At 41.4% G+C, this 26,312-nt stretch overlaps 4 protein-coding genes and 1 long non-coding RNA gene across 9 annotated transcripts; 2 read left to right on the top strand and 3 right to left on the bottom strand.

Annotated features, from left to right (window-relative positions):
• The first annotated feature begins 256 nt into the window (after positions 1-256).
• On the top strand, positions 257-2,952 carry LOC135555326 (uncharacterized). The gene is made up of 3 exons (XR_010457859.1): positions 257-772; positions 1,945-2,180; positions 2,360-2,952. It is a non-coding gene; the product is annotated as an uncharacterized LOC135555326 (long non-coding RNA).
• Positions 2,953-3,615: 663 nt separating this feature from the next.
• LOC135555324 (proline-rich protein 14-like) lies at positions 3,616-6,496 on the bottom strand. The gene is made up of 5 exons (XM_064987665.1): positions 5,928-6,496; positions 5,690-5,837; positions 5,433-5,545; positions 5,242-5,310; positions 3,616-5,115 (listed from the first exon to the last, which is right to left on the bottom strand). Exons 1-5 carry the CDS (start codon positions 6,494-6,496, stop codon positions 4,791-4,793), a joined length of 1,224 nt encoding a protein of 407 aa, XP_064843737.1. The 3' UTR covers positions 3,616-4,790.
• A 47-nt stretch (positions 6,497-6,543) lies between these two features.
• Positions 6,544-14,355, bottom strand: LOC135555323 (uncharacterized). The gene is made up of 6 exons (XM_064987664.1): positions 14,218-14,355; positions 13,340-13,509; positions 13,058-13,193; positions 12,890-12,961; positions 10,973-11,016; positions 6,544-9,253 (listed from the first exon to the last, which is right to left on the bottom strand). Exons 2-6 carry the CDS (start codon positions 13,435-13,437, stop codon positions 6,544-6,546), a joined length of 3,060 nt encoding a protein of 1,019 aa, XP_064843736.1. The 5' UTR covers positions 13,438-13,509; positions 14,218-14,355.
• A 393-nt stretch (positions 14,356-14,748) lies between these two features.
• LOC135555325 (CD2 antigen cytoplasmic tail-binding protein 2-like) lies at positions 14,749-17,674 on the bottom strand. Of its 2 annotated transcripts, none has more exons than XM_064987666.1 (7): positions 17,578-17,674; positions 17,013-17,088; positions 16,691-16,823; positions 16,184-16,341; positions 15,519-16,098; positions 15,318-15,403; positions 14,749-15,074 (listed from the first exon to the last, which is right to left on the bottom strand). In XM_064987666.1, the coding sequence occupies exons 2-7, from the start codon at positions 17,085-17,087 to the stop codon at positions 14,964-14,966; spliced, it is 1,143 nt and encodes a 380-aa protein (XP_064843738.1). In that variant the 5' UTR covers position 17,088; positions 17,578-17,674; the 3' UTR covers positions 14,749-14,963. The 2 variants fall into 2 exon arrangements, with proteins under 2 accessions (XP_064843738.1, XP_064843739.1); XM_064987667.1 differs by lacking the exon at positions 17,578-17,674 and adding an exon at positions 17,322-17,568.
• A 201-nt stretch (positions 17,675-17,875) lies between these two features.
• Positions 17,876-22,498, top strand: LOC135555322 (sesquipedalian-1-like). Of its 4 annotated transcripts, XM_064987662.1 has the most exons (5): positions 17,876-17,911; positions 18,505-18,620; positions 18,876-18,984; positions 19,380-19,686; positions 19,795-22,498. In XM_064987662.1, the coding sequence occupies exons 3-5, from the start codon at positions 18,904-18,906 to the stop codon at positions 20,232-20,234; spliced, it is 828 nt and encodes a 275-aa protein (XP_064843734.1). In that variant the 5' UTR covers positions 17,876-17,911; positions 18,505-18,620; positions 18,876-18,903; the 3' UTR covers positions 20,235-22,498. The 4 variants fall into 4 exon arrangements, with proteins under 4 accessions (XP_064843734.1, XP_064843735.1, XP_064843733.1 ...); XM_064987663.1 differs by lacking the exon at positions 17,876-17,911 and having other exon boundaries at positions 17,995-18,620; positions 19,921-22,498; XM_064987660.1 differs by lacking the exon at positions 17,876-17,911 and having other exon boundaries at positions 17,999-18,620.
• Positions 22,499-26,312: the final 3,814 nt, after the last annotated feature.

Here is a 26,312-nt window from a genome sequence, read left to right as displayed (position 1 = left end):
TTTAAAAGAGGGATACAGGGGGAGACAGACATGAATACAGTGTCATAAAAATACTATTAATATGTACAGAGGAGGATAAAGAAGAACAGAGTACATGAAACCAAGCTGTTTGTTTTCCCTCAAGGCAAGGCATGTTTTGACTCACCTATGCAAGTTTTCAGGAATGTTGCACAGAGAGAGCAAGAGAGAGAGAGAGAGAGAGAGAGAGAGAGAGAGAGAGAGAGAGAGAGAGAAGAGGAGCTAAGAGGCACTGTATTCCATAACATCGTGATTGATAGAATCATAGAATGTGGAGAACCAACAAGTATGGAGGTAGAGTGTAGTTAGATATAGATAAAGATAGGGCGACGTGTGGGACGACAGAGGAGGTTAAAGTGTGAACAGTAAAGGGGCGTGGAGGTTTCACACAAGAAAGAGTTAAAATCCACTCCCAGCCTTCTCCTTTTTCAGACACCACTAAAGTTCATGGTGACCACAACCAAAACTGAGACTGCAAAAGAAAGACAGCCAGATTGCTCAAGAAAATATTATAAACAAGAAATATCTGGATAACATTTGGATATGTTAACTCAAATCTTCACGATCCTGAAGCCACAACCAACTAGCAGCTGTGATCATTAACTAAATCCAGGAAGGAAAATAAATCAAAGAAAAGATCAGCTTTCTTCTTCACAGCTCTGTCAGCCGTCATAAGTGAGGATTTCAGTTTGACTGGAGAGTAGACAGAGGCATACAGAGCTGTACTTTCCCAATCAAGATCAAGCCTGGACTAGTAAGCCAATTATTATCTGTGCTATATTTATTGTGTGTCATATACTATTGTTTCATTTCAGATTCTGTGTGCTTTGTTAATCCACAAAAATACTGTTATGTTGTTCCGTATGTAATTCCCTTTGAGAAGTCATTTCCCTAAAATACTTCTCCTTTATGATCAGTTGATGAGGAGAGGTCAAGAAAAGCCCCCAATAATGTTCTGTTGTCAAAGGCTGAAGGGAGGGACGATTACAATGTAACTATTCTTGATATGATCTTTGCCGTAAGAATACATATCAAGTTACTGGAATTCACCAGGTCAAGTCTGAAACTGGGACAGGAAAAGGTTTCTCATGTTAACATTACAGCAGTAAGATAATGTTGATGGTATCTAATGACATCTAACACCCTTAAATGTGATATACACTGAGTAAAACATGAAGAACACCTGTTCTTTCCATGACATAGACTGACCAGGGGAATCCAGGCGATCCTTTATTGATGTCACTTCAATCAGTGTAGATGAATGAAGGGGAGGACATGGTAAAAAAAGAAGCCTTGAGACAATTGAGACATGGACTGGGTGTTTGCTATTCAGGGGGTGAATTGGCAAGACAAAATGTTGAAGTGCCTTTGAACGGAGTATGGTAGTAGGTTTGTGTCAAGAACTGCTACGCTGCTGGGTTTTTCACGCTCGACAGTTTCCCATGTGTATCAAGAATCGTCCACCACCCAAAGGACATCCAGCCAACTTGTTGGGGTGCAACTCAATATAAGGAAGGTGTTTGTAATGTTTGGTATACTCAGTGGACATAAAATCATAACATTTCTCCATGGCTAATGATTTAACTCGGGCATATATTCACTTGCACACTGCAGTGTAATCATTCCAGTTCTTCAGGCTCCTGTTTGATTGATAGCAATGCATACCTCATCCCATGGGGCATAACAGTGTTTTGTCTGTAGAAAGTACCCTGGCAAAGAATGAGCATCTCAAACCATTTTTTTTGGCATGTCAGTGAAAGACTATTACAAACAAACTAATTTAGTTTCAGTAAACCCATATCTTATATCCTTTATGACAATGTCACAACTGCAAGTAATACAGTACTATCAGACTTGAATAATTGTATTCCCTTGTTCTGCATTTGATCTATCCTCTGAACTCTGCTGCATCTATTTTCTCCTCAGAAATGTCTTCCCAATCAGCAACAATGGAGGACATTCCACTGACTGCTGTCCCAGGTACAGGTAAAACGACAGATGCCCAAAATGACACCACCTGCCTTCAAGTGATCACCTGCTGTGGTCGTGACCATACTGTTCCCTCCTGTGCCAAGGACAGGGACTATAGGAGACTGGCCATTAGCAGCATCATCTGTGGACTCTCCTGCATTGGCATTTTAGCTTTGGTCAACTCAGTCAAGGTAATTTCAATTTTTTTTTTTTTTTAAACCTGTTTTTGTAAACATTCTGTAATGTAATAAAAGGTGTTGCCCCTTTAGGGACCATCTTGGTTCTCAAAATGTACACATCTACACTTAGAGTCTATATCTTAGATATGAGTCATATCAAAATATAATGTACTCTTCTATCCCTATGACAGGCTCGAGAGGCAAGGAAGACGACTCCAGAGAAGGCTAAACAATACTCCCAACGGGCAAGAACGTTTGGGATCATTTCTATTGTGGTGTGGGTGGTGATTCTGGTACTCAGCCCACTACTATTGGTACTGGTGTCATACATACTCACTCTGATAGACTGACCAATTCCCAGGAACCACCAAGGTGGATGTACTGTACCATAAGGATGGCTACAGGACAGCGGTCCAACTTCTTTAGTATTGACCTTGGACTGCCGTGACACTGTGAGGTGGGAACAGATGGAAAAGCACCTCTGGTGACTCAGGGAGACTCCACTGTATACAGCCTTCCTGAGTATCATTCTGATAAGTCTTGCTGATAAGGATTTACAAAGGCACCTTTAACTTTCTTTTGTGTCACTCTGGAATTTATCGCTGGAAGACTGGTTTATAGTTAACATTCAAGTGATGCCACAGCTATAAATATGTTATAAATATTAAATATTGACATTTATCAGTAGCCCAACCAGACTTTTAGCACTTAGAGTAAGGACTGTAGTTAAACTACCTTCTTCCTGAATAAGAGGTTGGTTCGGAGACGAGAGATGAGCAAGTGGACACAAAATAACCACTTGTTTTTGAGATAGAATTTAATGGACACGGTTTATTTGCTGACATACATGACTCCAAGACTGTATGAGTATAAAACAGCAGAGATTTTTTAAATCCTGTATAAATTCAAAACAAACTGTGAGCCACTATACAGGGGCCTGATTTCAAAACACTCCCATGTCCACTATCTGTCTCAACCTTGACATTTCACTTTTATCATTTATGATATGCAACATGAACTTTATTTTTTAACAATGTTATATTTTTATTTAGCAGTGAAATAAATTATTTGTATATGTGAAGAACGAACTATAAATGTCTAATTATAAAGGACAGATTGTGAACTAGGTATAATTAAATCGGGGCAGTGTTTCTGATTTACAGTAATAGTGAAAACTGCCTTTGGTTTTAAATACCAAGAATTTACAATACTTCATTTTGGTTACATGACTATTTCTACATTTACTGTATTCGTGTTATTGCCTTTGTATTTTATATTTATACATTGCATGTTTTAAAGGATTTTGTAATTAAATGAAAATACATTTACATCAATTTGATCTGAATTAAGTTTCTTTTCAGGCTATTTTCCTAATTTACATTAAGTTAATATAGCTACAAATACCTTTTACTTAATATAAAGCCACTCTCTAGCTGTAACAGAAAAATGCATACAAATACATTTATTCAATACCACACAGTAAAGACAAATATTTTCAGAAATATAATTACAAAAAATGTGATGTAATAGAAAAGTAATTTGTATATACTAGTAATTTTCAATTAAATATTGCTATCAAAACAAATATTACAATCCACAATGATACAAAACATTAAACTAACTGCATTGATGAAAATATTCATGCTAATGTTTCCATAGAAATACTCATTGGAGTGTCATGACGTTTACGTTCAATTTTACACAAGTAACAATTCTACATAGAATTTTTTACAAAACTGTATAAAACGGACAATATACATTTTATTTGCTATAGTTATAATCCGGAGGTGAAGAAAACAATACAATTTAATGTGTATACAAGGCGAGAATTGGCAGGAATAGTCAGGCAACAATTAAAGGACGGTTCTAAAAGAAAATATGAAGTCTGTGATTGTCAGAACCAGAAACATTTTCTTACAGCTGTAATTTGGCCAAAAACAGAATTCTCAACATTCAATATATATTGAAAGTATCTGCCATTTTGATGCTAGTTGCCAATAACAGGTTTGCACCTACAGCGCAATTGGGAATTATCATCTGGAAATTGTTTGGCTAGTAAGAAACCTTACTTGAGAAGTATGTGCATTCAATAACTGCTGTGTAAATACACATTGATGTCAATGGATAATATCCACAAAGATTTGAGTTGCATGTGAGCTTCCAAATGTAGGATTCAGTAGCAAGTGATTAATAAAGCAGGACGTGTTTAATAATGATTAAAAGGCTGAGGCTTTGGCATATTAAGAATACAGATTATCAACAAAACTGAGTGCAGAAATAGTAGCAGTTTTAAATACAAACACTTATGCACTCACTGACCTAAACCAATGATATAAAATGCATTACATCCATAGATAATCAAATATTACAATAACAGTATATTCTTATATCGTTATCGACAAATAGTACACAATGAAAATACAAAAATTCTTCAATGATTATTTTAAACGACTCAATGGAAGGTAAATAATACACCCCCACAAAAGAAAAACATTGTAAACAATTACAGAAGATGAGGACGAGCTTGATGTTGGATGGGAGGCAACGGGGCTGGGCAATTTGTAATAACAATATTTTCGAAAATGTAAATGTGCTATTGTCTACCCCTTTGATTGGCATTTGTCAATAGATATTCTGGTCAAAAGATAACCAGGAATCCAGCTGGTCAAGCTTGGAGCAAAGAAGTGAATCAAGCTCCTGCAGATTGAGGGTGGGGTGATCTTTAGAAGAGAGGCAACCCCCGCGCTTGGGCCTTCCAAAAGGAGAGCCAACCCCAGCTTTCCTGGGTAAAACACCCCCTGCCCCAGCACCAACAAGTGGCTTCCTTGGCTTTCTGGCCACACCAACCTCTGGGAACTCCACAAAACGCTTCATGCGCTTCAGACCAAGGAGGGAATGAGACCCATCGCGTCGACTGAGTGGCACCTCAAATATGGTCTCCAGCCGTCTGGGACGAATAAAAACAAACACAGAGCAAGGAAGTTGTTAATGAAAGGAAAGTGACAGTCAGTCATTACAATGATGATTACATGTACTGTATGATGAACAATAAGATGCATGAGTGAACAGTAACCTTTCAGGGGGCTTGGTGAAGTTTTTATTAGTGTAGATTTCCTCCAAACTGAACTCCTTTTTCTTCACCCTGTTGGAACACAACAGATTAGTTGGGGTTTTTGTCATCCATGTCATAACATTTTACAAATACAGGTGGCAAGTTTACCATATACACACAGGCACACCATCACACACTTCAAATACACATACCTGATAGGCTTGGGCAGGCCCATGGGTGTGAGGTTGTGGAGGGGTTTGGGTAAGGCTTTGCGAATTCGAATGGATGACACTTTCCTTCGTTCCTCATATTTGCCGGTTTCCAACTGTGCAAACACCACCACAGTATTACCGTGGTGAAGGTGGGTTAAAGCCAGACTCAGTTATCTACTCATCTTCGTAACTAATCACATGCTGTATGTCATATGTAAATGACATAGTTCACATTAAATATTACGTGGTGAGTGTACCTTAATTTCAGAATCTGACAATGCTTTTTCTTCTCTCCTCCCCATGGCTTCGAACTCATTCCTGAAACGGTTTCTGTCCTCCACATTCTCCCCATCCTCCTCATGCTGCTGGCTTGTCTCATTCTCCAAGGGAATCTTTGACAATGCACTGGAAACATGGTGGAATTAATCATTTTTAACTACTGTAATCAAAATGGAAAATATGTATTTTTGAACAAAGGACAAAGTGGTGTTTTACCTGCAAAGGGAGGAGACTGAAGCAGAGGATATGTCTGATGTCAGGTCACAGGGGTCGGAACTGGAGAACAGGTGACGTACAGAAGAGCAGGATGGTGAAATGGAAGAGGAGGAAGGGGAGGTATCATGATTGCAAGCACTACTAGTGGCAGCTAGACTTCCTTTTTGCAATTTCCTGGAGAGGAAGGCCAGGGGGCTTGACAGGAAGCAGGAGGCCCAGACAGAGATGGAAGTGGAGAGTGGCACACTGGGTAACAGGTGGTAGGACGGGTTGCCCAATGAATAGGACCTTTTTGAGGGGAACACCTCTTTACGCAGGCATAACGGAGCTATCTCCCGCTCAATTTCCACACTAGAGACAGTATGACGGCGTGGACGTCTGGACGGTGCGGGAGGAGTGGGGACAGGAGGAAAGAGGGCGGGGTGGAGCCGGGGTACGGAGAGGATCCTGCCATGCAGAGAGGTGGTCCAGTGGCTGTCATGGTGGAGGAGAGCAGGGATCTCTGGGCAGGAGTAGCTGCGCAACAGACGCTTGTTAAGGGTGGTGTTGTTATCTGATGAAAAGTCCATCTGCGCGGTATTTCTCTCCTCCTCTTCTTCCTGCCCCCTCTTCCTAGTCACAGGCCTGTGCTTCCTACATTGAGTCGCTGCTTTCTTTGGCTTCTTTTTCCCCCCCTCCCCCTGAGCCTCATCTCAGAGGGTACAGGCAGTTCAGAACACTCATCCTCCTTCCCCTGCTCCTCCTCCATCACCTGGTCAATAGTCTTGTTCTGGCCAAGGTTAGATGGTTCAGAGGCAGTCGAAAACACTTCGACATCAGAGTCCATTGCCACATAATTTCCTTGCAAAGCCATAGAATGTTTCACTATATTTTTGTTCAGCTTGATTGAACATTTGGGATAAGTTCGCACAGGCCAAGGCACAGTTCCCTTTTTTTCTTCAACTGTTATTTGAGTAAGTTGCAGGGACTGAGTTGTCTCGGCATTGTCCTCTGTGGACGGACCTCGGCTGACTCTCTTACGTCCACCAAGGGGTTCCACAAACCTCTTATCCACCAGTAACACATCACTGACAGACATTTTATTAGATCCATTCCGACTCTTCTTTGGGCTCTTGCTAGAGTCAGACCCACTCATTTCTGCTCCCCAACCTGCGTCTTTGTGGACAGCCACCACTGCGGTCGTCTGTAATGTCTGTTGTGTAACGTCTGAAGATCTAGAAGCTACATGGACATTGTCATCTTTGCTGGGCTTCAAAGAGTGCAAGTGATCGTCACCAACACCAGTCAGCCCTGAAGACGTGCCAATCTGTTGGGTTGAGCGTGATTTATGAGACCTCTTGGATTTATTTTGTTTCGGTGGTTTCAGTGGACGACTCACTTCTGAAGTGATCTCATTCAACTTCAGACACTTTTGTTGATTTTGAGATGACTCCACGTCAACCACTGGGGAAATCTTCCTCTTCTTACAGATGTATTTTTGCTGATTTTTGGATGCCGTTTGAGGCCACTTCCCCTTGATATCCAAGTGCTGATCAAAGACAGGCAGTTCATGATTTTCTTTCATCAAAGCAGTTGTCATGGTAGTTACCATTTCCATATTACATGCTGAACTAGAGTCAGTGTCACCATAACTCAAGGCACTGGTCATACCCCTACTATTGCTGGCTGCTATGCTGTTGTCACACAAACTGTCATTACTGTGCTCTAGCACACTCCCATTACTTGAAGTGGCCATTACTGTGAGAGACGTATTTTTCTTAATACGCCCACTTCGACCTCTACCTTTGTCCTTCATCACCTCCATCAGAGGTACATGTGTTTCAGAGGGTTTTTGAGTGGTTTCAATGTATACGGTAGAACTCTGGCTAACCCGAAGCAGCACCCTACTTTTAAGAGACTGAGATTTAGAAGTTGCACACGGTTTTGATCCAACCCCCGGCTGGACAAGTTCTACATCACTTGCGTGCTCTACCGATGTTAATGTGTAACTTTCTAAATCAACAGCTACCCTTTCTTCTTTTCTAACCTCTTCACATCGCTCTCTATTCATCAGTTTCACTCTTTTCTTTTTCTCTGCATCTCTCTTGATCGTTGTAAAAGGAGTTGCTCTGCATCTCCTCTTAACTTCCTTTGCTGAGCCTGCCATATAGCCTTGCTTTCCTTCACACTCACCTATCTGCTTTTGAAGACACTGACTGACTGAGGCACAGTTGTTCAGTGTTGTGTTTACAGGTTTTCTGGGACTTTTCCGGATAGACATATGTGACTGGGAACCACACACCAACATGTTTCGGTCTTGAGGCAGACCAACAGCTTTTATGCTGTCATCATCTGCCTGGCATATACTCTCAGAAGGGGTATTGTAGATAGAAGATGATAATGGACTAGATGTTTCACTGTCAATACAGTCCCAGATTTTGTACTCTACATACGATTTTGTGGCAAGCCGTTTAGTCTTGGGCTCACAGATTCCTACTTCAGCTGGCAAACTAGAGATGCGGTTAACTGCAGCAGAGGGACTGCTCTGTGATGCAGATTCATTTAGAAAAACACATTTTCGGCACAATGGTCTCCGGTGAGCTCCTGTCAAATCCACCTGCTCCTTCATTTGAACAATGAGAGACAGCTTGGACCCACATGAGGAACTTGAGGGGTCAGGGGGTTGAAAGGATGTGGAAGAGCATGAGTTGAACTGGGACTCCGTTGATTCAGAACAACACTCGATACTGCTTCTGAGTAGAGGACTACGCTGCATACAAGGTAATGAATCATTATTATTAGTCTCCTTTTCTGAGCTGTTTGACATACAGGTGTCCCTTTGCGCATCTCCAGGTGGCATTATATTTGGTTTCCCCTCAAGAGAAAACTCATCCTCTTCTGGAGTGCCGTGGGTTTTTAGATCCATGCTGAACTTTAAGTGTTTACGAGAGGCAGGGTCATTTCCTACTCTTCCAGCTTCAAAGTGTTGCACTGTGCCAGAGGTTAGCTCATACCCAGGTCCTTGTTGGTGAGAACTATGAGAGGCAGAGAAGACGTCTACATCTGGTTCAGGTGGGGAGCCATTGGGTTTGAAAAGTCGGACGGGACTCATGACAATCTGTGTGAAACTGGCCATCTTGGATTTAAATGACTGAAACAAAGGGCCAATCACCCATCGCTTCACAGTGCTCGGGCTTGCAGGGGACTTTCCACAGCCAACCTCTTCATCCGCCTCCATGCCTGATTGGTTGAAATCATGTTCAGTCTTGCCAGTAGTATTTACATCTAAAGATAATGTGGAAGAGGATGGAATCACTTTGTCATTTGAGCCTTTTGTATCTTTGTTCCTACAATGAAAAAAAGAGAAAAAAAGAACACATGAACAGAGAAAAACAACACTATTGTACAAAATACAGGTATGTTTAACAAACTACAATTAGGTGGAATGGTATTATTCATCCAAACTAAGGCTAGGCACTACCAGCTTGTTTTTATGAATACTTATGAATGAATCTTAACCAAATAATTCTGACTAGTACCCCTAACTTAAACTACAGTTGGGGATATGAAGAAGTTGAACGTAATCAGACAAGCCTTCCACTAATCTGAAATGTTAACTCCATCCATTTCACTTCATCTATTTTTCCTCCATCCTTTTTCATCCCAAAAGAGATCAACCTGGCCAACTGAGCAACACCATCCATGATCACTGATCTCACTGGCAGGTTTCCATTGACCCAGGTTTATTTGACAAAAGCAATGCCGTAAAACAACAACGTGTAATCAAAAACAGCAGCTATAGGAGAACATTTCTAAAGATCAACAACATTTGTATCCATTCGACAGGGGAGGATTTCTCTTTTTGTTTATCTTTATCTTTATTGCAACAAACGGAAATATTTTTTTTCTGAACAAGTTATTACTGAATCATTTAGGGTACGCGGGGCGAGGCACGTCATGTTATCACCCAACTATAAAGCTCCACTCAACATTTAATTCTAAATGCCTACTGTGTACTAAATGTATTATTCAACTATGAAAATAATGTATCTTTGCAGGATAAGATTGGTCTTGACTTTCAAGAAAGCCTGAATTGCTTCGCCTTGCTTTTCTGGTTGGCTGGATGCAAGTTTCACCATCCAATTATTTCAGATCTACAGGAGTGCAGGTTTCAGTGGCACATGAGAATTATATGAGAGGTTCCCTTATGGGAGGGACCCTACCATGTAAATAAAGTGATAGAATCAACGGCCAATGTTCACTTTCTTCATTGGGACTATGACAGTCTATTACAAATCTGTCCGACAGTGCTTTTGATAATATTTAAATCTGACGGAAGTATGGTTTGAAGTGACTGAAATGCACCAGAAAGGTATTGGGAAGTTCAAAAGATCGGCCATCATTTTGTATGATCTTTTCTGTAGAAAATACTATCATTGGTTTTGTTCTTTTCCTCCCAGTCTTATTTAGTGCCTGGTCTTGTCCACTCTGTTCTAATGAGCCTGTGCGGCTTGTGGGCATTGTAGAGGGAAACAAAGTTGCATCTTTCAGTGATGGGGTCATAATATGTTGTTGCTTAAACAGTTCAAATTATCAAAATTTGTAAAAAATAAATACAGAAATCACTGTTTATTACAACTGCATATAGCATTCTATACATGCTGGCTTTTGAAGGCCAAACAAAACATGAAACAGATGGGTAGGAGGGCATACAGGCAGTAACCAATTTATTAATGCGCAATTTGCCTAAATGGTTAATGGAAAGACTTCAACCACTTCATTTAAAAAATATATATGTTTAGGTGTGACGGCATTACGTCCAACTGTTTTTAAATCGACACAAGATAGTTAATTGGAAACGCACCGAAGCAGGTAAATGTTGTATCTATTTTCTATGCGAACTTGCTAAATGTTGACAAAAATCACTTGATAGGTTAATGGAAACAGCCACTGACTCAATCAATTTCTCCACCCATGGTAAAACACTTAAGTTTCTAGACATTTGAACAAATCAAGTCATATGCACACAAAAAACATCGAACTTCTATGTAAGTCATCATACTCACTTAGACATTTGACATTCTGATGCAACATTGAGATCCAAACCGCTCTGCAAAATAAGTAAATATTTACATCATAAACATATCCATATAGTGTAATCACTTTGCCAATAATTGCCTCTGCCTTTCTCACGCAGTGACCATGAAAAATAAATAGGTTATTAAAGAGTTTATGCAAAACAAAAAAAATGTGTTTGTTTTTTGGTTGCAAAATGGCTTTTATAGAGACACCGTCAGTCAATCTGCAACAAAACTGATTGTTAATGTAAACATCACCGAGGATGTCTGGCTATCGGCTAGTTAGGTCAGTCATGTTTGCAGACACTAATTATTGCTCCTTGCTGTGCATCTCTAAGATGCAGCAGACCGTGTAAGAGGATTAATTTACATCTTTCTACCTTTTACACCACGGCATTGTGTAGGGCACTGTACTACCAAAACACAGTGCACTAGGGTTGGGCATGTCTGGAATAACACATGGTCCTGTCCAAACGTCGTTGATATGCGATCGTATCGTTTATTTTCTCTCTCAGGAAGGGGGGTTGCAGAATGATTTACAAATTGGTAGGGCTATGTTTCTCATGTACATAAAAACAACTCAGATATCAGTTATATTACCATCCGGAGGTGTGGGGGTAAATGGGAGTCGGGGGCGCTCAGGGAATCCCTGCCGACGTCACAGGATTCTCCGATCACATAACTTATTACCGGCGCAGGTGAAGGCACAGAGACAATTACGCACAGGGGGAAAAAAAGAGAACAGTGGGAAACGCAGGAGGAGAGGAAGGAATGGACAAAGAAATAGGGAGAAATATAGAACGAAGAAACCAGAAACGGACAGAAGAACGGATTAAAAGATGAAGAACGTGCGTGGGTGATTCCCGTAAACACAAGCCATTGCCAAGCTAAGCCACAAGAGAGACTATTTAATTTGTTGATTATCAAAAGGCTCATTGGTGTGTAAGTAAAGTGCTCTGAACCAAGCTAGGATTTTGTTTCCTTTCTTGAACCGGTCAAGTGCCATTCTGTGAACATTAAATACATCCGTTGTTTTTGCAACTTAAAAACCCGACTCTTCCTCGGTTTACGTCAACCCTTGCTACCGCATAGATCGGAACCCCTCTGGACTGATCACACTACCTTTTAAAAGACTAATATTATAGCCGGTCCAATCATAGGCTATTGTTATTTCATCTTGATCACCTGGGCAAGCGCATTTGTGACTTTCTTCCATTAGGCTACATTCCAACAGTAGACCACAAGCGAAGGGAAAAGGTGAGCGGAGAGTGCGTAGATGGAAGGAGAAGGAATTATACGTAGAGCAAATTGATGATGGTGTTTGTATGTGGCTGCTATGAAAGTGAACCGTGTGTGCGGGTGATCCTGGGTGTATTCATTCCGCCGACTCTGTTGAGAAACTTTTGTTAAACGGAAGCAAATGGAGCGAAACGGGTATAAACCTACCTGAATTTGTCCAATTGAAACTCTCGTTTGCAATTGTTTGGACTAATGATTACACCAAGATCAGCTAGATGCAGGCAAGTGTGCAAGGAGGTATTTAATGTGTTACTGTCTGTCACCTTGATAACTCCAATTTGTTGCGCAGCCTGTGCGCCTACATTATAAACTTGAATTCGAAGGCTACGTTGTATCAACCTCATGATGAGTATAGGGAAAATCATGTGGAAGTATCATGTAATAGCCTAAACCTATCGATGTTACATTGAGCTGGATAAATGGAATATGAATGACAGTGATCCAATATGCTATAATAGAAATAAGGCCATGCTCATAAAAATGTAGTTTAAAAATATTGTCCACCCTAATCTTAACCAGCACCGACCACCACTGATGTACAGACAGATTATCTAGAGTGGATACAGTAGAAAGTGGCCCGTGCACAAATAGACATTTATTGCATACCTTTTTTAGCGGTTGTTTGCGGAGGGGATCAACTCTCATTAGCTTTACTGACAGGGACGGAGACAGTTGCATCTAAGGATCAGAGAGGAGTAAACTGATGACCAAACAAGACCCTTTTAAGTAGCCTATAATATCTAAGAAACCATTAAGACTTAAACATGAAACTACCACACTGCTCTCCCTCTTGGCAGGGGATGTATTTTGTCTGGACTCCGCCACTGTGTCTTTGGGCTCCTGCTTCTTCGGTGTCTTCTGAATGCGCCCACTCCTCCTCCTGTCACCAGGATTTTTGCCATCTTCACAGCTGTGGGAGATGAACAGTTATGGTTTGGACTCTTCACCAGTAGCTCTCAGTAATTGCAATGGTGGTTAAAAACATGGGTTTCAAACAAGCAAGAACATAAATACAATAGGGGAAGAGGAAAGCAAAAGGTGCCAGGGGAACTATACCTGGGGGTGATGGAGGAAAGAGGGAGAAGGTGGGGTGGAGTTTCGCTGTGAGGGGGATTACAGAAAGGGGTTGGGGGAACCTTGGCATCTCCCTCCATTGGACAGACTATTTAGAGGAGCAAGTCAGGGAACTAGATCAACATCCTCACTCTCCCCCTATCTGTCTTTCTCTGTAAAGACAACAGAAATAAACATGCTTTTATCTCATTTTCAAAATAGGTAGGAACTGGCTTGCTTGGTTATGGTATATGTTCAACAATTGTACAGTAAACATTTGTGCAAAATGTACACAAATGGAAAGTGTTAGCAAGCTTGTGCTTTTATTTTCATCCAGCTAACACATATACAGATCACCTTCTAGTTTAACCTTTCCAGAATGAACAATAAAACGTGATTTGATTAGTTTTACTTCGTCAGCTAACAAATACGTGAATAAGCCACTAATAGCTACCCGTATTTGATCAAATGCATAATTTTTGCCTCCTATTGACAATATCTTTTTCATGCACTCTTTTGAACAAAGCACATTATTTGTGTTGTCATGGGGATGGTATACCGGTGGAGGCCACTTCTACAAGAGCTCGTTATTCGTTAACTCGCAGTAGGTCTGTGTTGTGCATATCGCGAACTTCAATGCAATAGCCAGCGAAAGGTCTATGTGGTAGTCAGCTAGCTAAGTTAGCTTGGTAAAGTCGGAGAATTCAATAATTTCAAGGAAGATAACGTAAAATGACGGTAGGGTGAGTATTAGTAGCTAGCTAGCGTTAGCAAATATGCTAACGTTCACAGCCAGCCAATGCACTGCTGAGATAACGTTATAGTCATAAACATTAAAAATATGCATATTTTATGAAGCCAACTTAAAGTAGTAAACTTACCGCACGGCCCCAATTATTTAGTAAGAAAAATATGAAGTTTTGTTATAATATAATTGTGTAGACATCTTTAACGTAAACACGACGCAGGACGGCGCCCAAGTTTAACCATTTCACAAATGTCCGTTCATCAAAAGTTCCACTGGCACGCCGACCAAGAAACCAATCAGAGGGTAGCGTTCACATGGAAGAAATCCCTCCAGAAAATCTAACCAATGAAGGAAAGCTATAAACGTCTCTCAACCAACTGCATTCTAGTGAAGGGATCTTGTTTGGTAAGGACGGCCAATACAAGTCAGAAAGCAGTCTTTGTCCTCGAGTGATGTATATTAGAACCAATCAGAAAGCCAGAAAGTAGCTGGTTCAGAAGCTAGTATAATACAAAATATTTTTATCAAATTTGTGTAACTGCTCTTAAAACCAATGTTGTAACTGTGCACTATATAGAAACCCAACACATATTTAGTAAAATGCATTTAGCAATGTTTCAAGACCTTGCTTGTAGGCTTAGCAGCAGACAAGAAATAGACAATATAAAAGACCAATTTGTTTATTTTTAAACAGGAAGGCTACATACAATAAGAGATCAGATAACAGAGAATGTGGATATGTGTGTGGGTGTGAGCGAGAGACTATCATTGGTATTTATTAGGGTCCCCAATAGCCACTGCAAACACAGCAGCTACTCTTCCTGGGGTCCACATGAAACAACATAATACATCAAATTATTAGTCAAGAACTAATCATGGTCATGTGTAAAGATCAAAGTCTAGTCTCTTGGAATTGTAGAACTGAGCGCTTCCCTGTTCAATCCTCCTGCAGTAAACACCATCTTTGAAATAGCCCTCATCCACCCAGCCCTGAAAGAGACAGAAAATAGAGATTACTGGACAGAACCGGCCTGGCCTAATCCAGTATAACCAGGTACAGGATCATAAGGGAAGAAGGACAATAAACCACCAGGAAAACAGACCATGAGCAGAATGGCAGGTACTGTTGATGTTCCTACCCCTAGGACAGTTGCTAGAGCAGAAGTGCAGATACTACTGCCCTTAATTTATTGTCCAATATACTGTAATAGAAAATTGAGAGATAATTCAAACCTGCATCTGCTGACTGCTGAAGGGGCCGTAGAGTTCAGAATTCTCCTCTGTGTCCCATTTATACTCCCACATCACCTCATCACTCACTTAAGACAAACAAAATATGTTTACACATCTCAAAAGTCAACAAAAATTGCACCTGTAATAGTAGTGTAAATGGTTTGGAACCAGCTGACCGCACACCAATTTACTCTCACTAACCTGTCTCATCATCCTGATCCTCTTTGTCCGGAGCTTTGACACTGTGCTTCTCGTCAATTTTGTCTGCAAACATGTCAAGCTCATCTTCTTCCTCCTCCCCATTTAAACACCTCCCCACTGATTGCTGCTGGCTCTTCCCTTTCAGTGTGTAGGCCAGTTTTTCATACGTCTGCTGGTATATTTCAAACACCCCACTCCCAACCAGTCTGTCTGCAAGTGCCGTGAGCCTGTCCAGTTTTTCGGTATCCTTATTTGTTTCTTCTGCTTTTCCGTTCTCTCCCCTCTGCTTTCCCTTCTTACGCCCACCTAGGCCTCCAAGCCGGCGAAGCCCTGTGGCAACAGTCTCCCCAGGTAATAGCAGCTCCAACACAGCCTCTGTGAGCTGATGCTGGCTGAAGGATGCCAGGGGGTCTTCAACTGGCTCCTTTTCTTCTTCCATGTCTTCCTCTTCGTCACTGTCTGCCTGCTTCTCCTCTCGCTGTTTCTCTTCTTCTGCCTCATCTTCATCCCCCACTCTCCTCCTCCTCTTGGCTGCCAGACCTTTCTTCTTTCGTTTAGTAGGTTGCTCTCTTATTTTCACCTAAAGAGCGAGACAAATACATTACTTCACTGTGTGTGACATTTCTGCAGTGAACAACTAATCAAATAACTAATGACACAGTTACCCAGTCAATGTTGTCAAGCCAGTTGTCCCTGATCTCCTCATCCTTTTTGACATAGTAGTTTCCTTCAGAGTCAAAGTGCCCTTCTTGCATCTCCTCATCCAGGTTAAAGGGTGTGATGGGAACTCCCTCGTCACAGTCAATTGTTGGCCCCTCCTGACCTAAAACAAAACATGCACTTTTAGACATTAACAGGTAGACTCAGCGATATGACAGATGCAAAAACTAAACAGCATAGTGGATCAATTTGCGTAACAGCTAAGTGTGTTGAAGCGCGATGCTCAACTTCTCTGCTGATTTGGTCCTGTGGCTACCACGTTGCAATGGGTAAGGCGAACCCATGCACATATGCAGATGCTGTGTGTGACTGTGTCAGAGGGAAGTCTTGTGTCTCACTCATCCCAATATCTGCGGTGCTGCTTGTGGCAATGCAATTTCTCAGAGTCCACCTTTAAATAACTGTAGGGGCCAGGTCTCAGTTATGAAGACAATCAAATTGGTAAGACAAACCTTCCACATCATCACTGGCCAATATGTTGTATTTGCTGCTCTTATCTCCATCTTCTTCCTCATCCTCCTCGTCACTGTCCAGAGAATGTTTCCCCTTGAACCTGGAGCCCGGCCCAACCACGTCCTCACATAACTGGCGAGATCCCAGGTGAGATAAAGCAAACTGGTCAGTATAGAAAACCCTCAAACAAATGCCTCTAGCTAACACAAGTAACAAAGATTTTTACATCAAAAAGCATATGTAATTATTATGTCCCGCTCTATGCTGTTAAAATTTAATGTAGCACTGTACTGATCTGAGAACAAGTGTTTGTTGCAGTACCTTTTTCTTTGGAACGTCCTCATCCAACAACTCTCCACCATCGCCGTCCCCAAACGTGACTTTTCTTTTTGACATTCTGTTGATGACAGAAGAAAAAACAAATCTAAATGTACATGTTTGTAGTATACATGTCTACATATTACTGTACTATAATGAATCAAACGGAAGCAATCTAATTTGCAAACGTTAGCTAACTACTGCGCTAGCAAACGTTAACTAATGTTAGTTAGCTAACCATTTACTGAAGCTTTTGAATACGTATGTTATCGATATTTAAGCGATACACTATTCCACGTGACGTTAACTTACGTGATACGATTATCTCCACAATAGTGTGACTACTACAGCTATAGCTAGCTAAATTAGTTTTGTTTTGCTAGCTGACTAACGTTAAGATACTAGCAGGTACAAAGAAAACATCGACACATGCAGAGTTAGTAAGTAACGTTAAAGGGGCGTAAGTTAGCTAGCTTCACAACACTTTGCGTGCATCTGAGTATGGATAAGGATAATTAAAAATACAACATGTATCTAAATGCAGATAGCTAAGGAAAACAAAAACTACCTCGCTAGCTACTAGCTATCGATACGAAAAGTCTGCAAGCGCCATTCAACTAAACAGGAAGTGATGTCGAACTTGATGCGTACAGTTCTTCGGCATGTTCAAGAGGTGTCACGGTCTCAAAAAGTTCTCTAAACAATTCAAAACGTTCAGCACCAGAACGGGGTGTATTCAGAGTGTGTTAATTTCGAGGTGTTTAAATGTTTTGTAACGTATCTATCTCCATGTTGGAGGGGAGGGGAGGGGGGGGGGGTGTATTTGCCTCTAGACACCAATTTATTGAAGGCCAATGACACTCCTCCTTTTCTTAGGGTCCTTGTGTTGTTACTATGTTCAGGTAAGCCACATAGTATTTTTTATAATCTTTGGGCTTCTATGATTTCAGTGCCAGCACAAGTTTTCCCTTGGTCGAGGTCAGATAACTGTTATTGTTCTCTAGTCCTTTTTTGTTTTTATTGTTCATAAAAATGCTTAATTTAAATAGGTTAAAAACTGCAATGATAAAGCTCTGGCCCTCATAACCACTCATGTTAATGTAGTGGTGCTATAGGGTCCAACTAGGCCTTAATGAGAGGATTGATTCTTGGTTATGAATCGATCACCAGAGGAAGTAAGGAACATTTAATCAACTTCAAGAACACATTTAATACAATTTGATATAGTAAGACTTTTTTCTAAAGCATCACTGAGGAAATTAACTTAACATTTTACACAGAACAGGGAAGTGAGGAAGAACACCCCCTCAATGTATACTATCTGGGTAGTAGGTGTGGACTTAAGCGTTGAGGGGAAAGAGAATATTGTGTGTCAGGGTTTTGTTTCCAGGAAGTGGGTTGAGTTATTTATATTTCAACACTTGTCCTCTAGTACCCATGGGAGGACCTGTGTTCGTAACCTGAAACTTTATATTTAAACAATGTCTTATTCTAGATGTGTTGCAGTGAACACAAACTACTGTGGGAATTAGACTGAGAGGAACAAGTGAAGGTTTGTGGCAGAAAATCTAAAACATATACAATTGGATGGATAGAGAGTGACCCTGAGAGGTAAGCTTGGATGACATATTACTCCTCCGCTAGACTGGCAAGAGATAGAGGTGGAAATTGTGTGTAGATTTAAGATCATTGTCATAAAGAATGGACTAGTTGAATACAGGATGATGGCAACTGGTTACTGGCAATGTTGCTTTACTGGTGAAAAAGAAAGGAGGTATTATGACAGACAAACATGGCTCAAATGTTATGTGTTTGTACTACTGGTGCTGGATTGATATTATCAAGGATGCCTTTCATCCTCTAAAGGATCCTCTCTTTGTTGGAGAACGTTGTAATGAAGATCCATGAGAAGATTTTAACCCATTACCTATCCTGCACCTCACCGATAGATAAAGAAGGATATCTCTACAAAAAGGTATTGTAAAACTTGACAGACACAAGCAAGAGCCAAATTACAATATCAAAATGCTGTGAGATTATGTTATAGCACAGTCTTCTCTTGGCATTTTGCGTTTCCCTGCCTAATAATAATTATATGTCATTTGATATATGAAGCTACTTTATTATTATCAATGTCACCCCCCCCCTCCTCCCTCCCCTCTATTTATATATCACTGACATAAATAGAACATTGAAATGGAGGGCTTGTATAATGGCACTCATTTGGGTAAAATGATCTCTGTATTTATCTCTGTATCTATTCTCTCACTCTACAACTTCCCTTCATCACAAATATTGTAACTTACTCCTCCATATCTCCATCTTTCACCCCACCACCCTGGCATCCTCCTCTTACACATACCACATCAGAAAGAGAGGACCTCCTCCTACCAGAGGCGCTGGTTTGTCCTGAAAGCCAATCTCCTGTTCTACCAGGAGCGTCCGGCAGATCGACACCTGCTGGGGGTTATTGTCCTAGAGGGCTGTGCTGTCCAGCGCTGTGAGTCTGAGGGAGGACTGTTTGCCTTCTCCATGGTGTTCAGAGGTTCAGGGCTGAAAACCTATGGGCTTGCTGCTGAGGACCAGCTGGGTCAGGAGAGCTGGGTCAAAGCCCTGCTCACAGCCAGCCACTGTTACCTTTCACTGCTGGTCAGAGACCTGGGGAAGCAGTACGAAGGTGAGTGTGTGGAGAAAGTGCGCTGTGTGTGTGTATTGTTGTATTCATGCTTCAAAAATATGTGTTCCTTTCCTGCCTCTCAACCTGTATTCTTTTGTCACTAAGCAGAGGCTAAACGCCAAGCTGGCCCTGCTGAATCCCATCAACGAACCACTGTGACTGGTCCAGGCTCAATGTGCCTTACCCAATCCATGACTTACCTGAACTCATGCTCCTCCTCCTTCCTCATGCCAGGACCAGTGAGGAGAGAAGGGGGAAGCCACAGTGCCAGTAATGTATTACAAGCCCCTCCAATCCCCAGCAAAGTCATCAATAAGAAGTCCCCTAAGCATTGGCCCAAGAGAAACGCACATGTCACACCTATAAATGGACCAGCACCACCATATGGGGAATGGCCACAAGTGGACTTTGATCCTCTAGAGGATTTCACCAAGCTACATGATTACTATGGAGAGGAGGTGAAGCAGCTGAGAGCTGATTGGCTGAGGAGGAGGCAGGAGGAAGAGGAGCACCTTGAGGAGGATCTCATTGACCTGAGTGAACACTGACCCACAGAGATCAGACAGTCACCACTCTGGTTATTTTGATGAGGACTTTGGTGTGAATGCCAGTAATCTGAAATAAGAAAGTGCCTTTATAATTTGAGGAACTAGAGCATTAAAGAAGAACTAGTCACCTGTGTATACATCATGATGGGATTATAGTCCTATGAGGTTGATGGTGAGCCTAAAAATGTCTTGTCACTAAGCAGAGACTCATCATCAAACTCATAAGACTATCACACATAGTGGTGTTGCAAACAACCAGATGCATCTGGTTGTCAGGGATACAGCCCTGATGTGGGAACTCTGCTCGGGTGTTTCTTTTGTGCCTGCTACGTTAGGCTATAGGACTATAATCAGCTCAAGCTGTATACACAGGTGACTGGTTCCTCTTAAACACTCTAGTTCCTCAAATTATAGTCACTTTCTTATTTCAGAGTACTGGCACTCCTACTGGTTTGTCTGTTACTGTTTGTAAATTATCATTAAAATCACTGGTATATTTTCTAGGTAATATTGATGGTAAGTGTGAAGCTTAACTTTCTGTCAGCAATCAGGGTAGTTATGCAATATTGAAGCAAAGAGCTTCCAGTCGAAGCTCGCATCTACTACAAGACCATGGTGCTTACCTACGGAATAGCAAGATAAACTGCCCCTCTCTACCTTCAGGCTATGCTCAAAACCTACACCCCAACCCGAGCACTCCGTTCTGCCACCTCAGGTCTCATGGCCCTCCCACCCCTACAGGAGGGCAGCTCCCGATCAGCCCTGTCCAAGCTCTTCTCTGTCCTGGCACCAGGCAACACTTCATCAGCGCTTGACCCCCCTTCCAGCTCTGCTTCTACTGATAGCTATGTTATTGAGGATATATGTACTTTATATGCCTGTGATTATGTGGTTGTCCCACCTTGCTATCTTAAGATGAATGTACTGACTGTAAGTAGCTCTGGATGAGAGCATCTGCTGAATGACTCAAATGTAAAATGTAAAAACATCCTTGTGATGTGTTAAACTTCATATATATTGATGTGTTGTTACACACTGTCAAGTAAAGGCTTCACATCCCCGTTTAACAAAAAAAATAAGTTACAGTGCAGCACTATATAATTAGGTGTATATCCTTCATGTTAAATGTATTCATTATTTTTAAGAAACTTTAATGCTCACAAAGGTTGATGCAGCTCAGCCATGCTGGACCACCAGAGGGTGCTACAAACACTAGCTGTGAATTAAACCATTAATGTCCACCGATTAAAAAGTGTGACAAGACTCAGTTTAATTCAATCATCATATTGTTATAGAGAGAGACATAAGTATTAAAGAGCCCTCTCTGGTATTGCCCTGATGGGACATCCATCCACCAGCCAACATGTAACACATTCAGTTGAAAAACCAAGAGATGAAAGTGAGTTAATATTAACAGGACCAATGTAGTCTCTCATGACAGATGTGAGATTTGGATCTGGGTTCTGAGATAAGGATATATGAGGATTAATATAATGTACACTAGTGAGACACCAGTGGTAAAATAAACAAGTTACGTATTTAAGAATATCAGATCAACGGATCAAACTGAAGCTCACACGGTGGCAGGTATCCTAGTGGTAAAGAGCATTGGGCCAATAACCCAAAGGTTGCTGGTTTGAATCCCTGAGCTGACTAGGTGAAAAATCTGTGAATGTGCCCTTGAGCAAGGCTCACATCCATATATGCTCTGGGTCAGCTAAAAGTTGAAACTTTAACCTTTTAAGTTGAAGTGTGAAAGTGGTTTTCTATGTGCGTCTCAAAGATGAGACTTTGGCTTCACCACATAGCAGAAATTCATACCAATCATATAGAATGTGATAGATTTGTCCAGGGGAGCGTGGAAGTGTGTCACCTTACACAAAGCACATACATCTGTATACTAACACCTCCTCACACTGTGACAGGATATAAACAAGCCATAAGGTGTAACCCAGGGCTGTTCAATTCCCTTCCTGGAGGGCCAAAACACTTTGTTTCTACCTGGTACTTAATCGCACTCACCTGGTGTCCCAGGTCTGAATTAGTCCCTTATTAGAAGGAGAGGATGAAAGCCAGAAGTATTTTGTCCCTCCAGTACCGACATTGAACAGCCCTAGTAATCTGTCTTATAATAAAGTAGGCTATGTGCACTCTATATAAGGAAGTATGGGGTCCTGTTACAGAAATGTGTGTAGATAATGTATGGTACACCATATGACCAAACATCCTTGAATGTAACTACCCTGGTTAAATAAACTAAAGGATAACGAAACATGACTTTACTTTACAGTTTACCATGGCAATAACAAGGCAGATCAGAGGTCATAGAACAACACAGACAACCGACGGCAGGTTACAGGCCCTACCCTAGTCTCCCGACACTGGGGAAGCTTCTCACCTGTCTGGCGGCACTTTGGGTTTAAGTTGTTTAAAATAAAATAAAAGACACCAGACTGGGATATATAAAAATAACTAGATGAGTGGATGAACTATGGATGGACAGTTTTAAAATTGATGATGTGTGTGTGGGTGGGGACAAGTTTCCTTTGCTATTTTGGTCTTTCTCAGCTGTCCCTCATATATATTCTCCTCAGAGTTCCTCCTGCACCCTCAGTCCCCCTCCCTGTGATCCCCTCCAACATGGCATTAGGAGTGAAGCACTTGAGGAAGGAGAGAGAGCACTGTGTGTGTGTGTGTGTGTGTGTGTGTGTGTGTGTGTGTGTGTGTGTGTGTGTGTGTGTGTGTGTGTGTGTGTGTGTGTGTGTGTGTGTGTGTGTGTGTGTGTGTGTGTGTGTGTAACTATCCTGAGTCCTCAAGGAAAAATGCTATTTTAGGCTTATGGGTTAGGTTTTGGGTTACAATTAAGGTTAGGAGTTACGGTTTGATATAGGTTTAAGATTAGGGGTTTAGGAATAAAGTTAGGGTTACGGTTAGGTTCAAGGTTAGGGTAAATCATTTTTAGGATGGGAATCAATTCTTTGGTCACCACAAGGATAGCAATATAAAACTGTGTGTTTGTGTGTGTGTGTGAGGAGGGGGGCTGTCTGACTTTGTGTATGGCACTATGAAAACCAATAAACGTGTGTGCTTCGCTAAAGTAGGATCTCTAATAAAACCTAGGAGAAAAAGGGCATTGGTCAGAAGTTAACAGTGCCTCAAGTTTCTTGGGTTTTTGCCAAAGGTTAACAACCTGAGGTTGGTTTTAGGGAGTATAGTTTCTTTAGCACTCCTGCCACTGATGGTAAAACCTCTTAACGGGACCCCTGTGCTAATCAAATTAGCAAAATAAAAAAAATCCCCATAAAAATCTATCTGTTGAAGCTTGAGATATCTGAATTGTTTTGGGATGGGCTGCGTCTCCAATCCATCGCATTCGCCGATGTCGGCCTTCTACATCTGCAGTGGAAAGTGACGGAGCCACAGTGGTGTTTGTCAGTCTTCTTGCAAAAATGTCTGTAGCATCCAATTAATATTACCCCACCATTGAAAGCTGTGACTCTCATGAACACCTACAAATCGTTGTTTGGCTCTACGACACCCACAAGCCTTTATTTATTTATTTCACCTTTATTTAACCAGGTAGGCAAGTTGAGAACAAGTTATATTTTCAATTGCGACCTAGCCAAGATAAAGCAAAGCAGTTCGACACATACAATGACACAGAGTTACACATGGAGTAAAACAAACATACAGTCAATAATACAGTAGAAAAATAAGTCTATATACAATGTGAGCAAATAAGGTGCGATAAGGGAGGTAAAGGCAAAAAGGCCATGGTAGCAAAGTAAATACAATATAGCAAGTAAAACACTGGAATGGTAGATTTGCAGTGGAAGAATGTGCAAAGTATAAATATAAATAATGGGGTGCAAAGGAGCAAAATAAATAAATACAGTAGGGGAAGAGGTAGTTATTTGGGCTAAATTATAGATGGGCTATGTACAGGTGCAGTAATCTGTGAGCTGCTCTGACTGCTGGTGCTTAAAGCTAGGGAGGGAGACATGAGTCTCCAGTTTCAGAGATTTTTGTAGGTCGTTCCAGTTAATGGTAGCAGATAACTGGAAGGAGAGGCGGCCAAGGGAGGAATTGGTTTTGGGGGTGACCAGAGATATATACCTGCTGGAGCGCGTGCTACAGGTGGGTGCTGCTATGGTAACCAGCGAGCTGAGGCAAGGGGGGACTTTACCTAGCAGGGTCTTGTAGATGACCTGGAGCCAGTGGGTTTGGCGACGAGTATGAAGCGAGGGCCAGCCAACAAGAGCATACAGGTCAGTGGTGGGTAGTATATGGGGCTTTGGTGACAAAAAGGATGGCACTGTGATAGACTGCATCCAATTTATTGAGTAGGGTATTGGAGGCTATTTTGTAAATGACATCGCCGAAGTCGAGGATCGGTAGGATGGTCAGTTTTACGAGGGTATGTTTGGCAGCATGAGTGAAGGATGCTTTGTTGTGAAATAGGAAGCCAATTCTAGATTTAACTTGTTTGATGTGGGTCTGGAAGGAGAGTTTAGTCTAACCAGACACCTAGGTATTTGTAGTTGTCCACGTATTCTAAGTCAGAGCAGTCCAGAGTAGTGATGCTGGACGGGCGGGCAGGTGCAGGCAGCGATCGGTTGGAAAGCATGCATTTAGGTTTACTTGCGTTTGATGCCCTTCCATTCGTGATCTTCCATTCGATACAAGAAAGCTCAGGAAATTACATGACTCATTTAAAATTAGTTTCCTGAGCTTTCTTGCATCTCTCAGATATTGGACAGACACTTTTAAAACATACTTCCTTTTTTGCCATGTATGAATATCATTCAATGCATTTCTGTAGGCTAATAGCAAAAGGCCAAATTCAATGTTCCATCAAATAATAAAATACTGTATATATACACACACACACTACACAGGAGGCTGCGGAGGGGTGGATGGCTCATAATAATGGCTGGAACGGCATGAATGGAAGGGCATCAAACACATGGAAACCATGTGTTTGATACCATTCCATTTAATCCACTCCAGCCATTACCACAAGCCAGTCACCCCCAAATTAAGGTGCCACCAACCAACTGTGAAACATATACACATACTGTAACTGGTCAAAAGTTCGGACACGCTGACTCATTCAAGGGTTTTTCCTTCATTTTCTACCTAATAATATATAAAATGCCTAGAGAGTGCAAAAGTGTCATCAAGGGAAAGGGTGGCTACTTTGAAGAATCACAAACATAAAATATATTTAGATTTGTTTCACACTTTTTTTGGTTACTACACGATTTCATATGTGTTATTTCATAGTGTTGTCTTCACTATTATTCTACAATGTAGAATAAAGAATAACACTGGAATGAGTAGGTGTGTCCAAACTTCTGACTGGTACTCTATATACAGTGCATTCGGAAAGTATTCAGACCCCTTGACTTTTTCACATTCTGTTACATTACAGCCTTACAGCTTTACTCTAAACATTTTACTATATCCTCAATCTACACACAATACCCCATAATGAAAAAGCAAAAACAGATTCTTAGAAATGTTTTCAAATTTATTCCAAATAAAAAACTGAAATATAACATTTACTTAAGTATTCTGAACCCTACTAAGCACTTTGTTGAAGCACCTTTGGCAGCGATTACAGCTTCGAGTCTTCTTGGGTATGACCCAACAAGCTTGGCACACCTGTATTTGGAGTTTCCCCATTCTTCACTGCAGATCCTCTCAAGCTCTGTCAGGATGGATGGGGAGCGTCGCCCACAGCTATTTTCAGGTCTCTCCAGAGATGTTTGATTGGGTTCAAGTCCGGGCTCTGGCTGGGCCACTCAAGGAAATTCAGAGACTTGACCCAAAGCCACTCCTGCGTAGTCTTGGCTGTGTGCTTAGGGTAGTTGTCCTGTTGGAAGGTGAACCTTTGCCCCAGTCTGAGGTTCTGAGCGCTCTGGAGCAGGTTTTCCTCAAGGATCTCCATTTTTCTTTGTTCATCTTTCCTTCAAATCATGACTAGTCTCCCAGTCCCTGCTACTGAAAAATATCCCCACAGCATGATGCTACCACCACCATGCTTCACCGTAGGGATGGTGCCAGGTTTCCTCC

The sequence above is a fragment of the Oncorhynchus masou genome, chromosome 15, assembly GCF_036934945.1.
Source record: "Oncorhynchus masou masou isolate Uvic2021 chromosome 15, UVic_Omas_1.1, whole genome shotgun sequence".
In the NCBI taxonomy this organism is placed as follows: domain Eukaryota; kingdom Metazoa; phylum Chordata; class Actinopteri; order Salmoniformes; family Salmonidae; genus Oncorhynchus; species Oncorhynchus masou.
This window is presented reverse-complemented; position numbering and strand designations above follow the sequence as displayed.

Bases quoted from the DNA above. Each gene is read 5' to 3' on its own strand.
- LOC135555324 (XM_064987665.1), bottom strand. From the start codon at position 6,496: ATGGACTTTTCATCAGATAACAACACCACCCTTAACAAGCGTCTGTTG. The intron at 5,546-5,689 runs GTACACTCACCA...GTGTTTGCACAG, and splicing joins TGTCAGATTCTGAAATTAAG to TTGGAAACCGGCAAATATGA. The intron at 5,311-5,432 runs GTATGTGTATTT...GTGTTCCAACAG, and splicing joins GGCCTGCCCAAGCCTATCAG to GGTGAAGAAAAAGGAGTTCA.
- LOC135555323 (XM_064987664.1), bottom strand. From the start codon at position 13,437: ATGGAGGGAGATGCCAAGGTTCCCCCAACCCCTTTCTGTAATCCCCCT. The intron at 11,017-12,889 runs GTATGCAATAAA...CTTATTTTGCAG, and splicing joins GCAAACAACCGCTAAAAAAG to AGCGGTTTGGATCTCAATGT. The intron at 9,254-10,972 runs GTGAGTATGATG...TTTTCATTGTAG, and splicing joins TCAGAATGTCAAATGTCTAA to GAACAAAGATACAAAAGGCT.
- LOC135555325 (XM_064987666.1), bottom strand. From the start codon at position 17,087: ATGTCAAAAAGAAAAGTCACGTTTGGGGACGGCGATGGTGGAGAGTTG. The intron at 16,824-17,012 runs GTACTGCAACAA...GGATCTCGCCAG, and splicing joins AGGACGTTCCAAAGAAAAAG to TTATGTGAGGACGTGGTTGG. The intron at 16,342-16,690 runs GTTTGTCTTACC...GTTTTGTTTTAG, and splicing joins GGCCAGTGATGATGTGGAAG to GTCAGGAGGGGCCAACAATT.
- LOC135555322 (XM_064987662.1), top strand. From the start codon at position 18,904: ATGAAGATCCATGAGAAGATTTTAACCCATTACCTATCCTGCACCTCA. The intron at 18,985-19,379 runs GTATTGTAAAAC...ATACCACATCAG, and splicing joins AAGGATATCTCTACAAAAAG to AAAGAGAGGACCTCCTCCTA. The intron at 19,687-19,794 runs GTGAGTGTGTGG...GTCACTAAGCAG, and splicing joins CCTGGGGAAGCAGTACGAAG to AGGCTAAACGCCAAGCTGGC.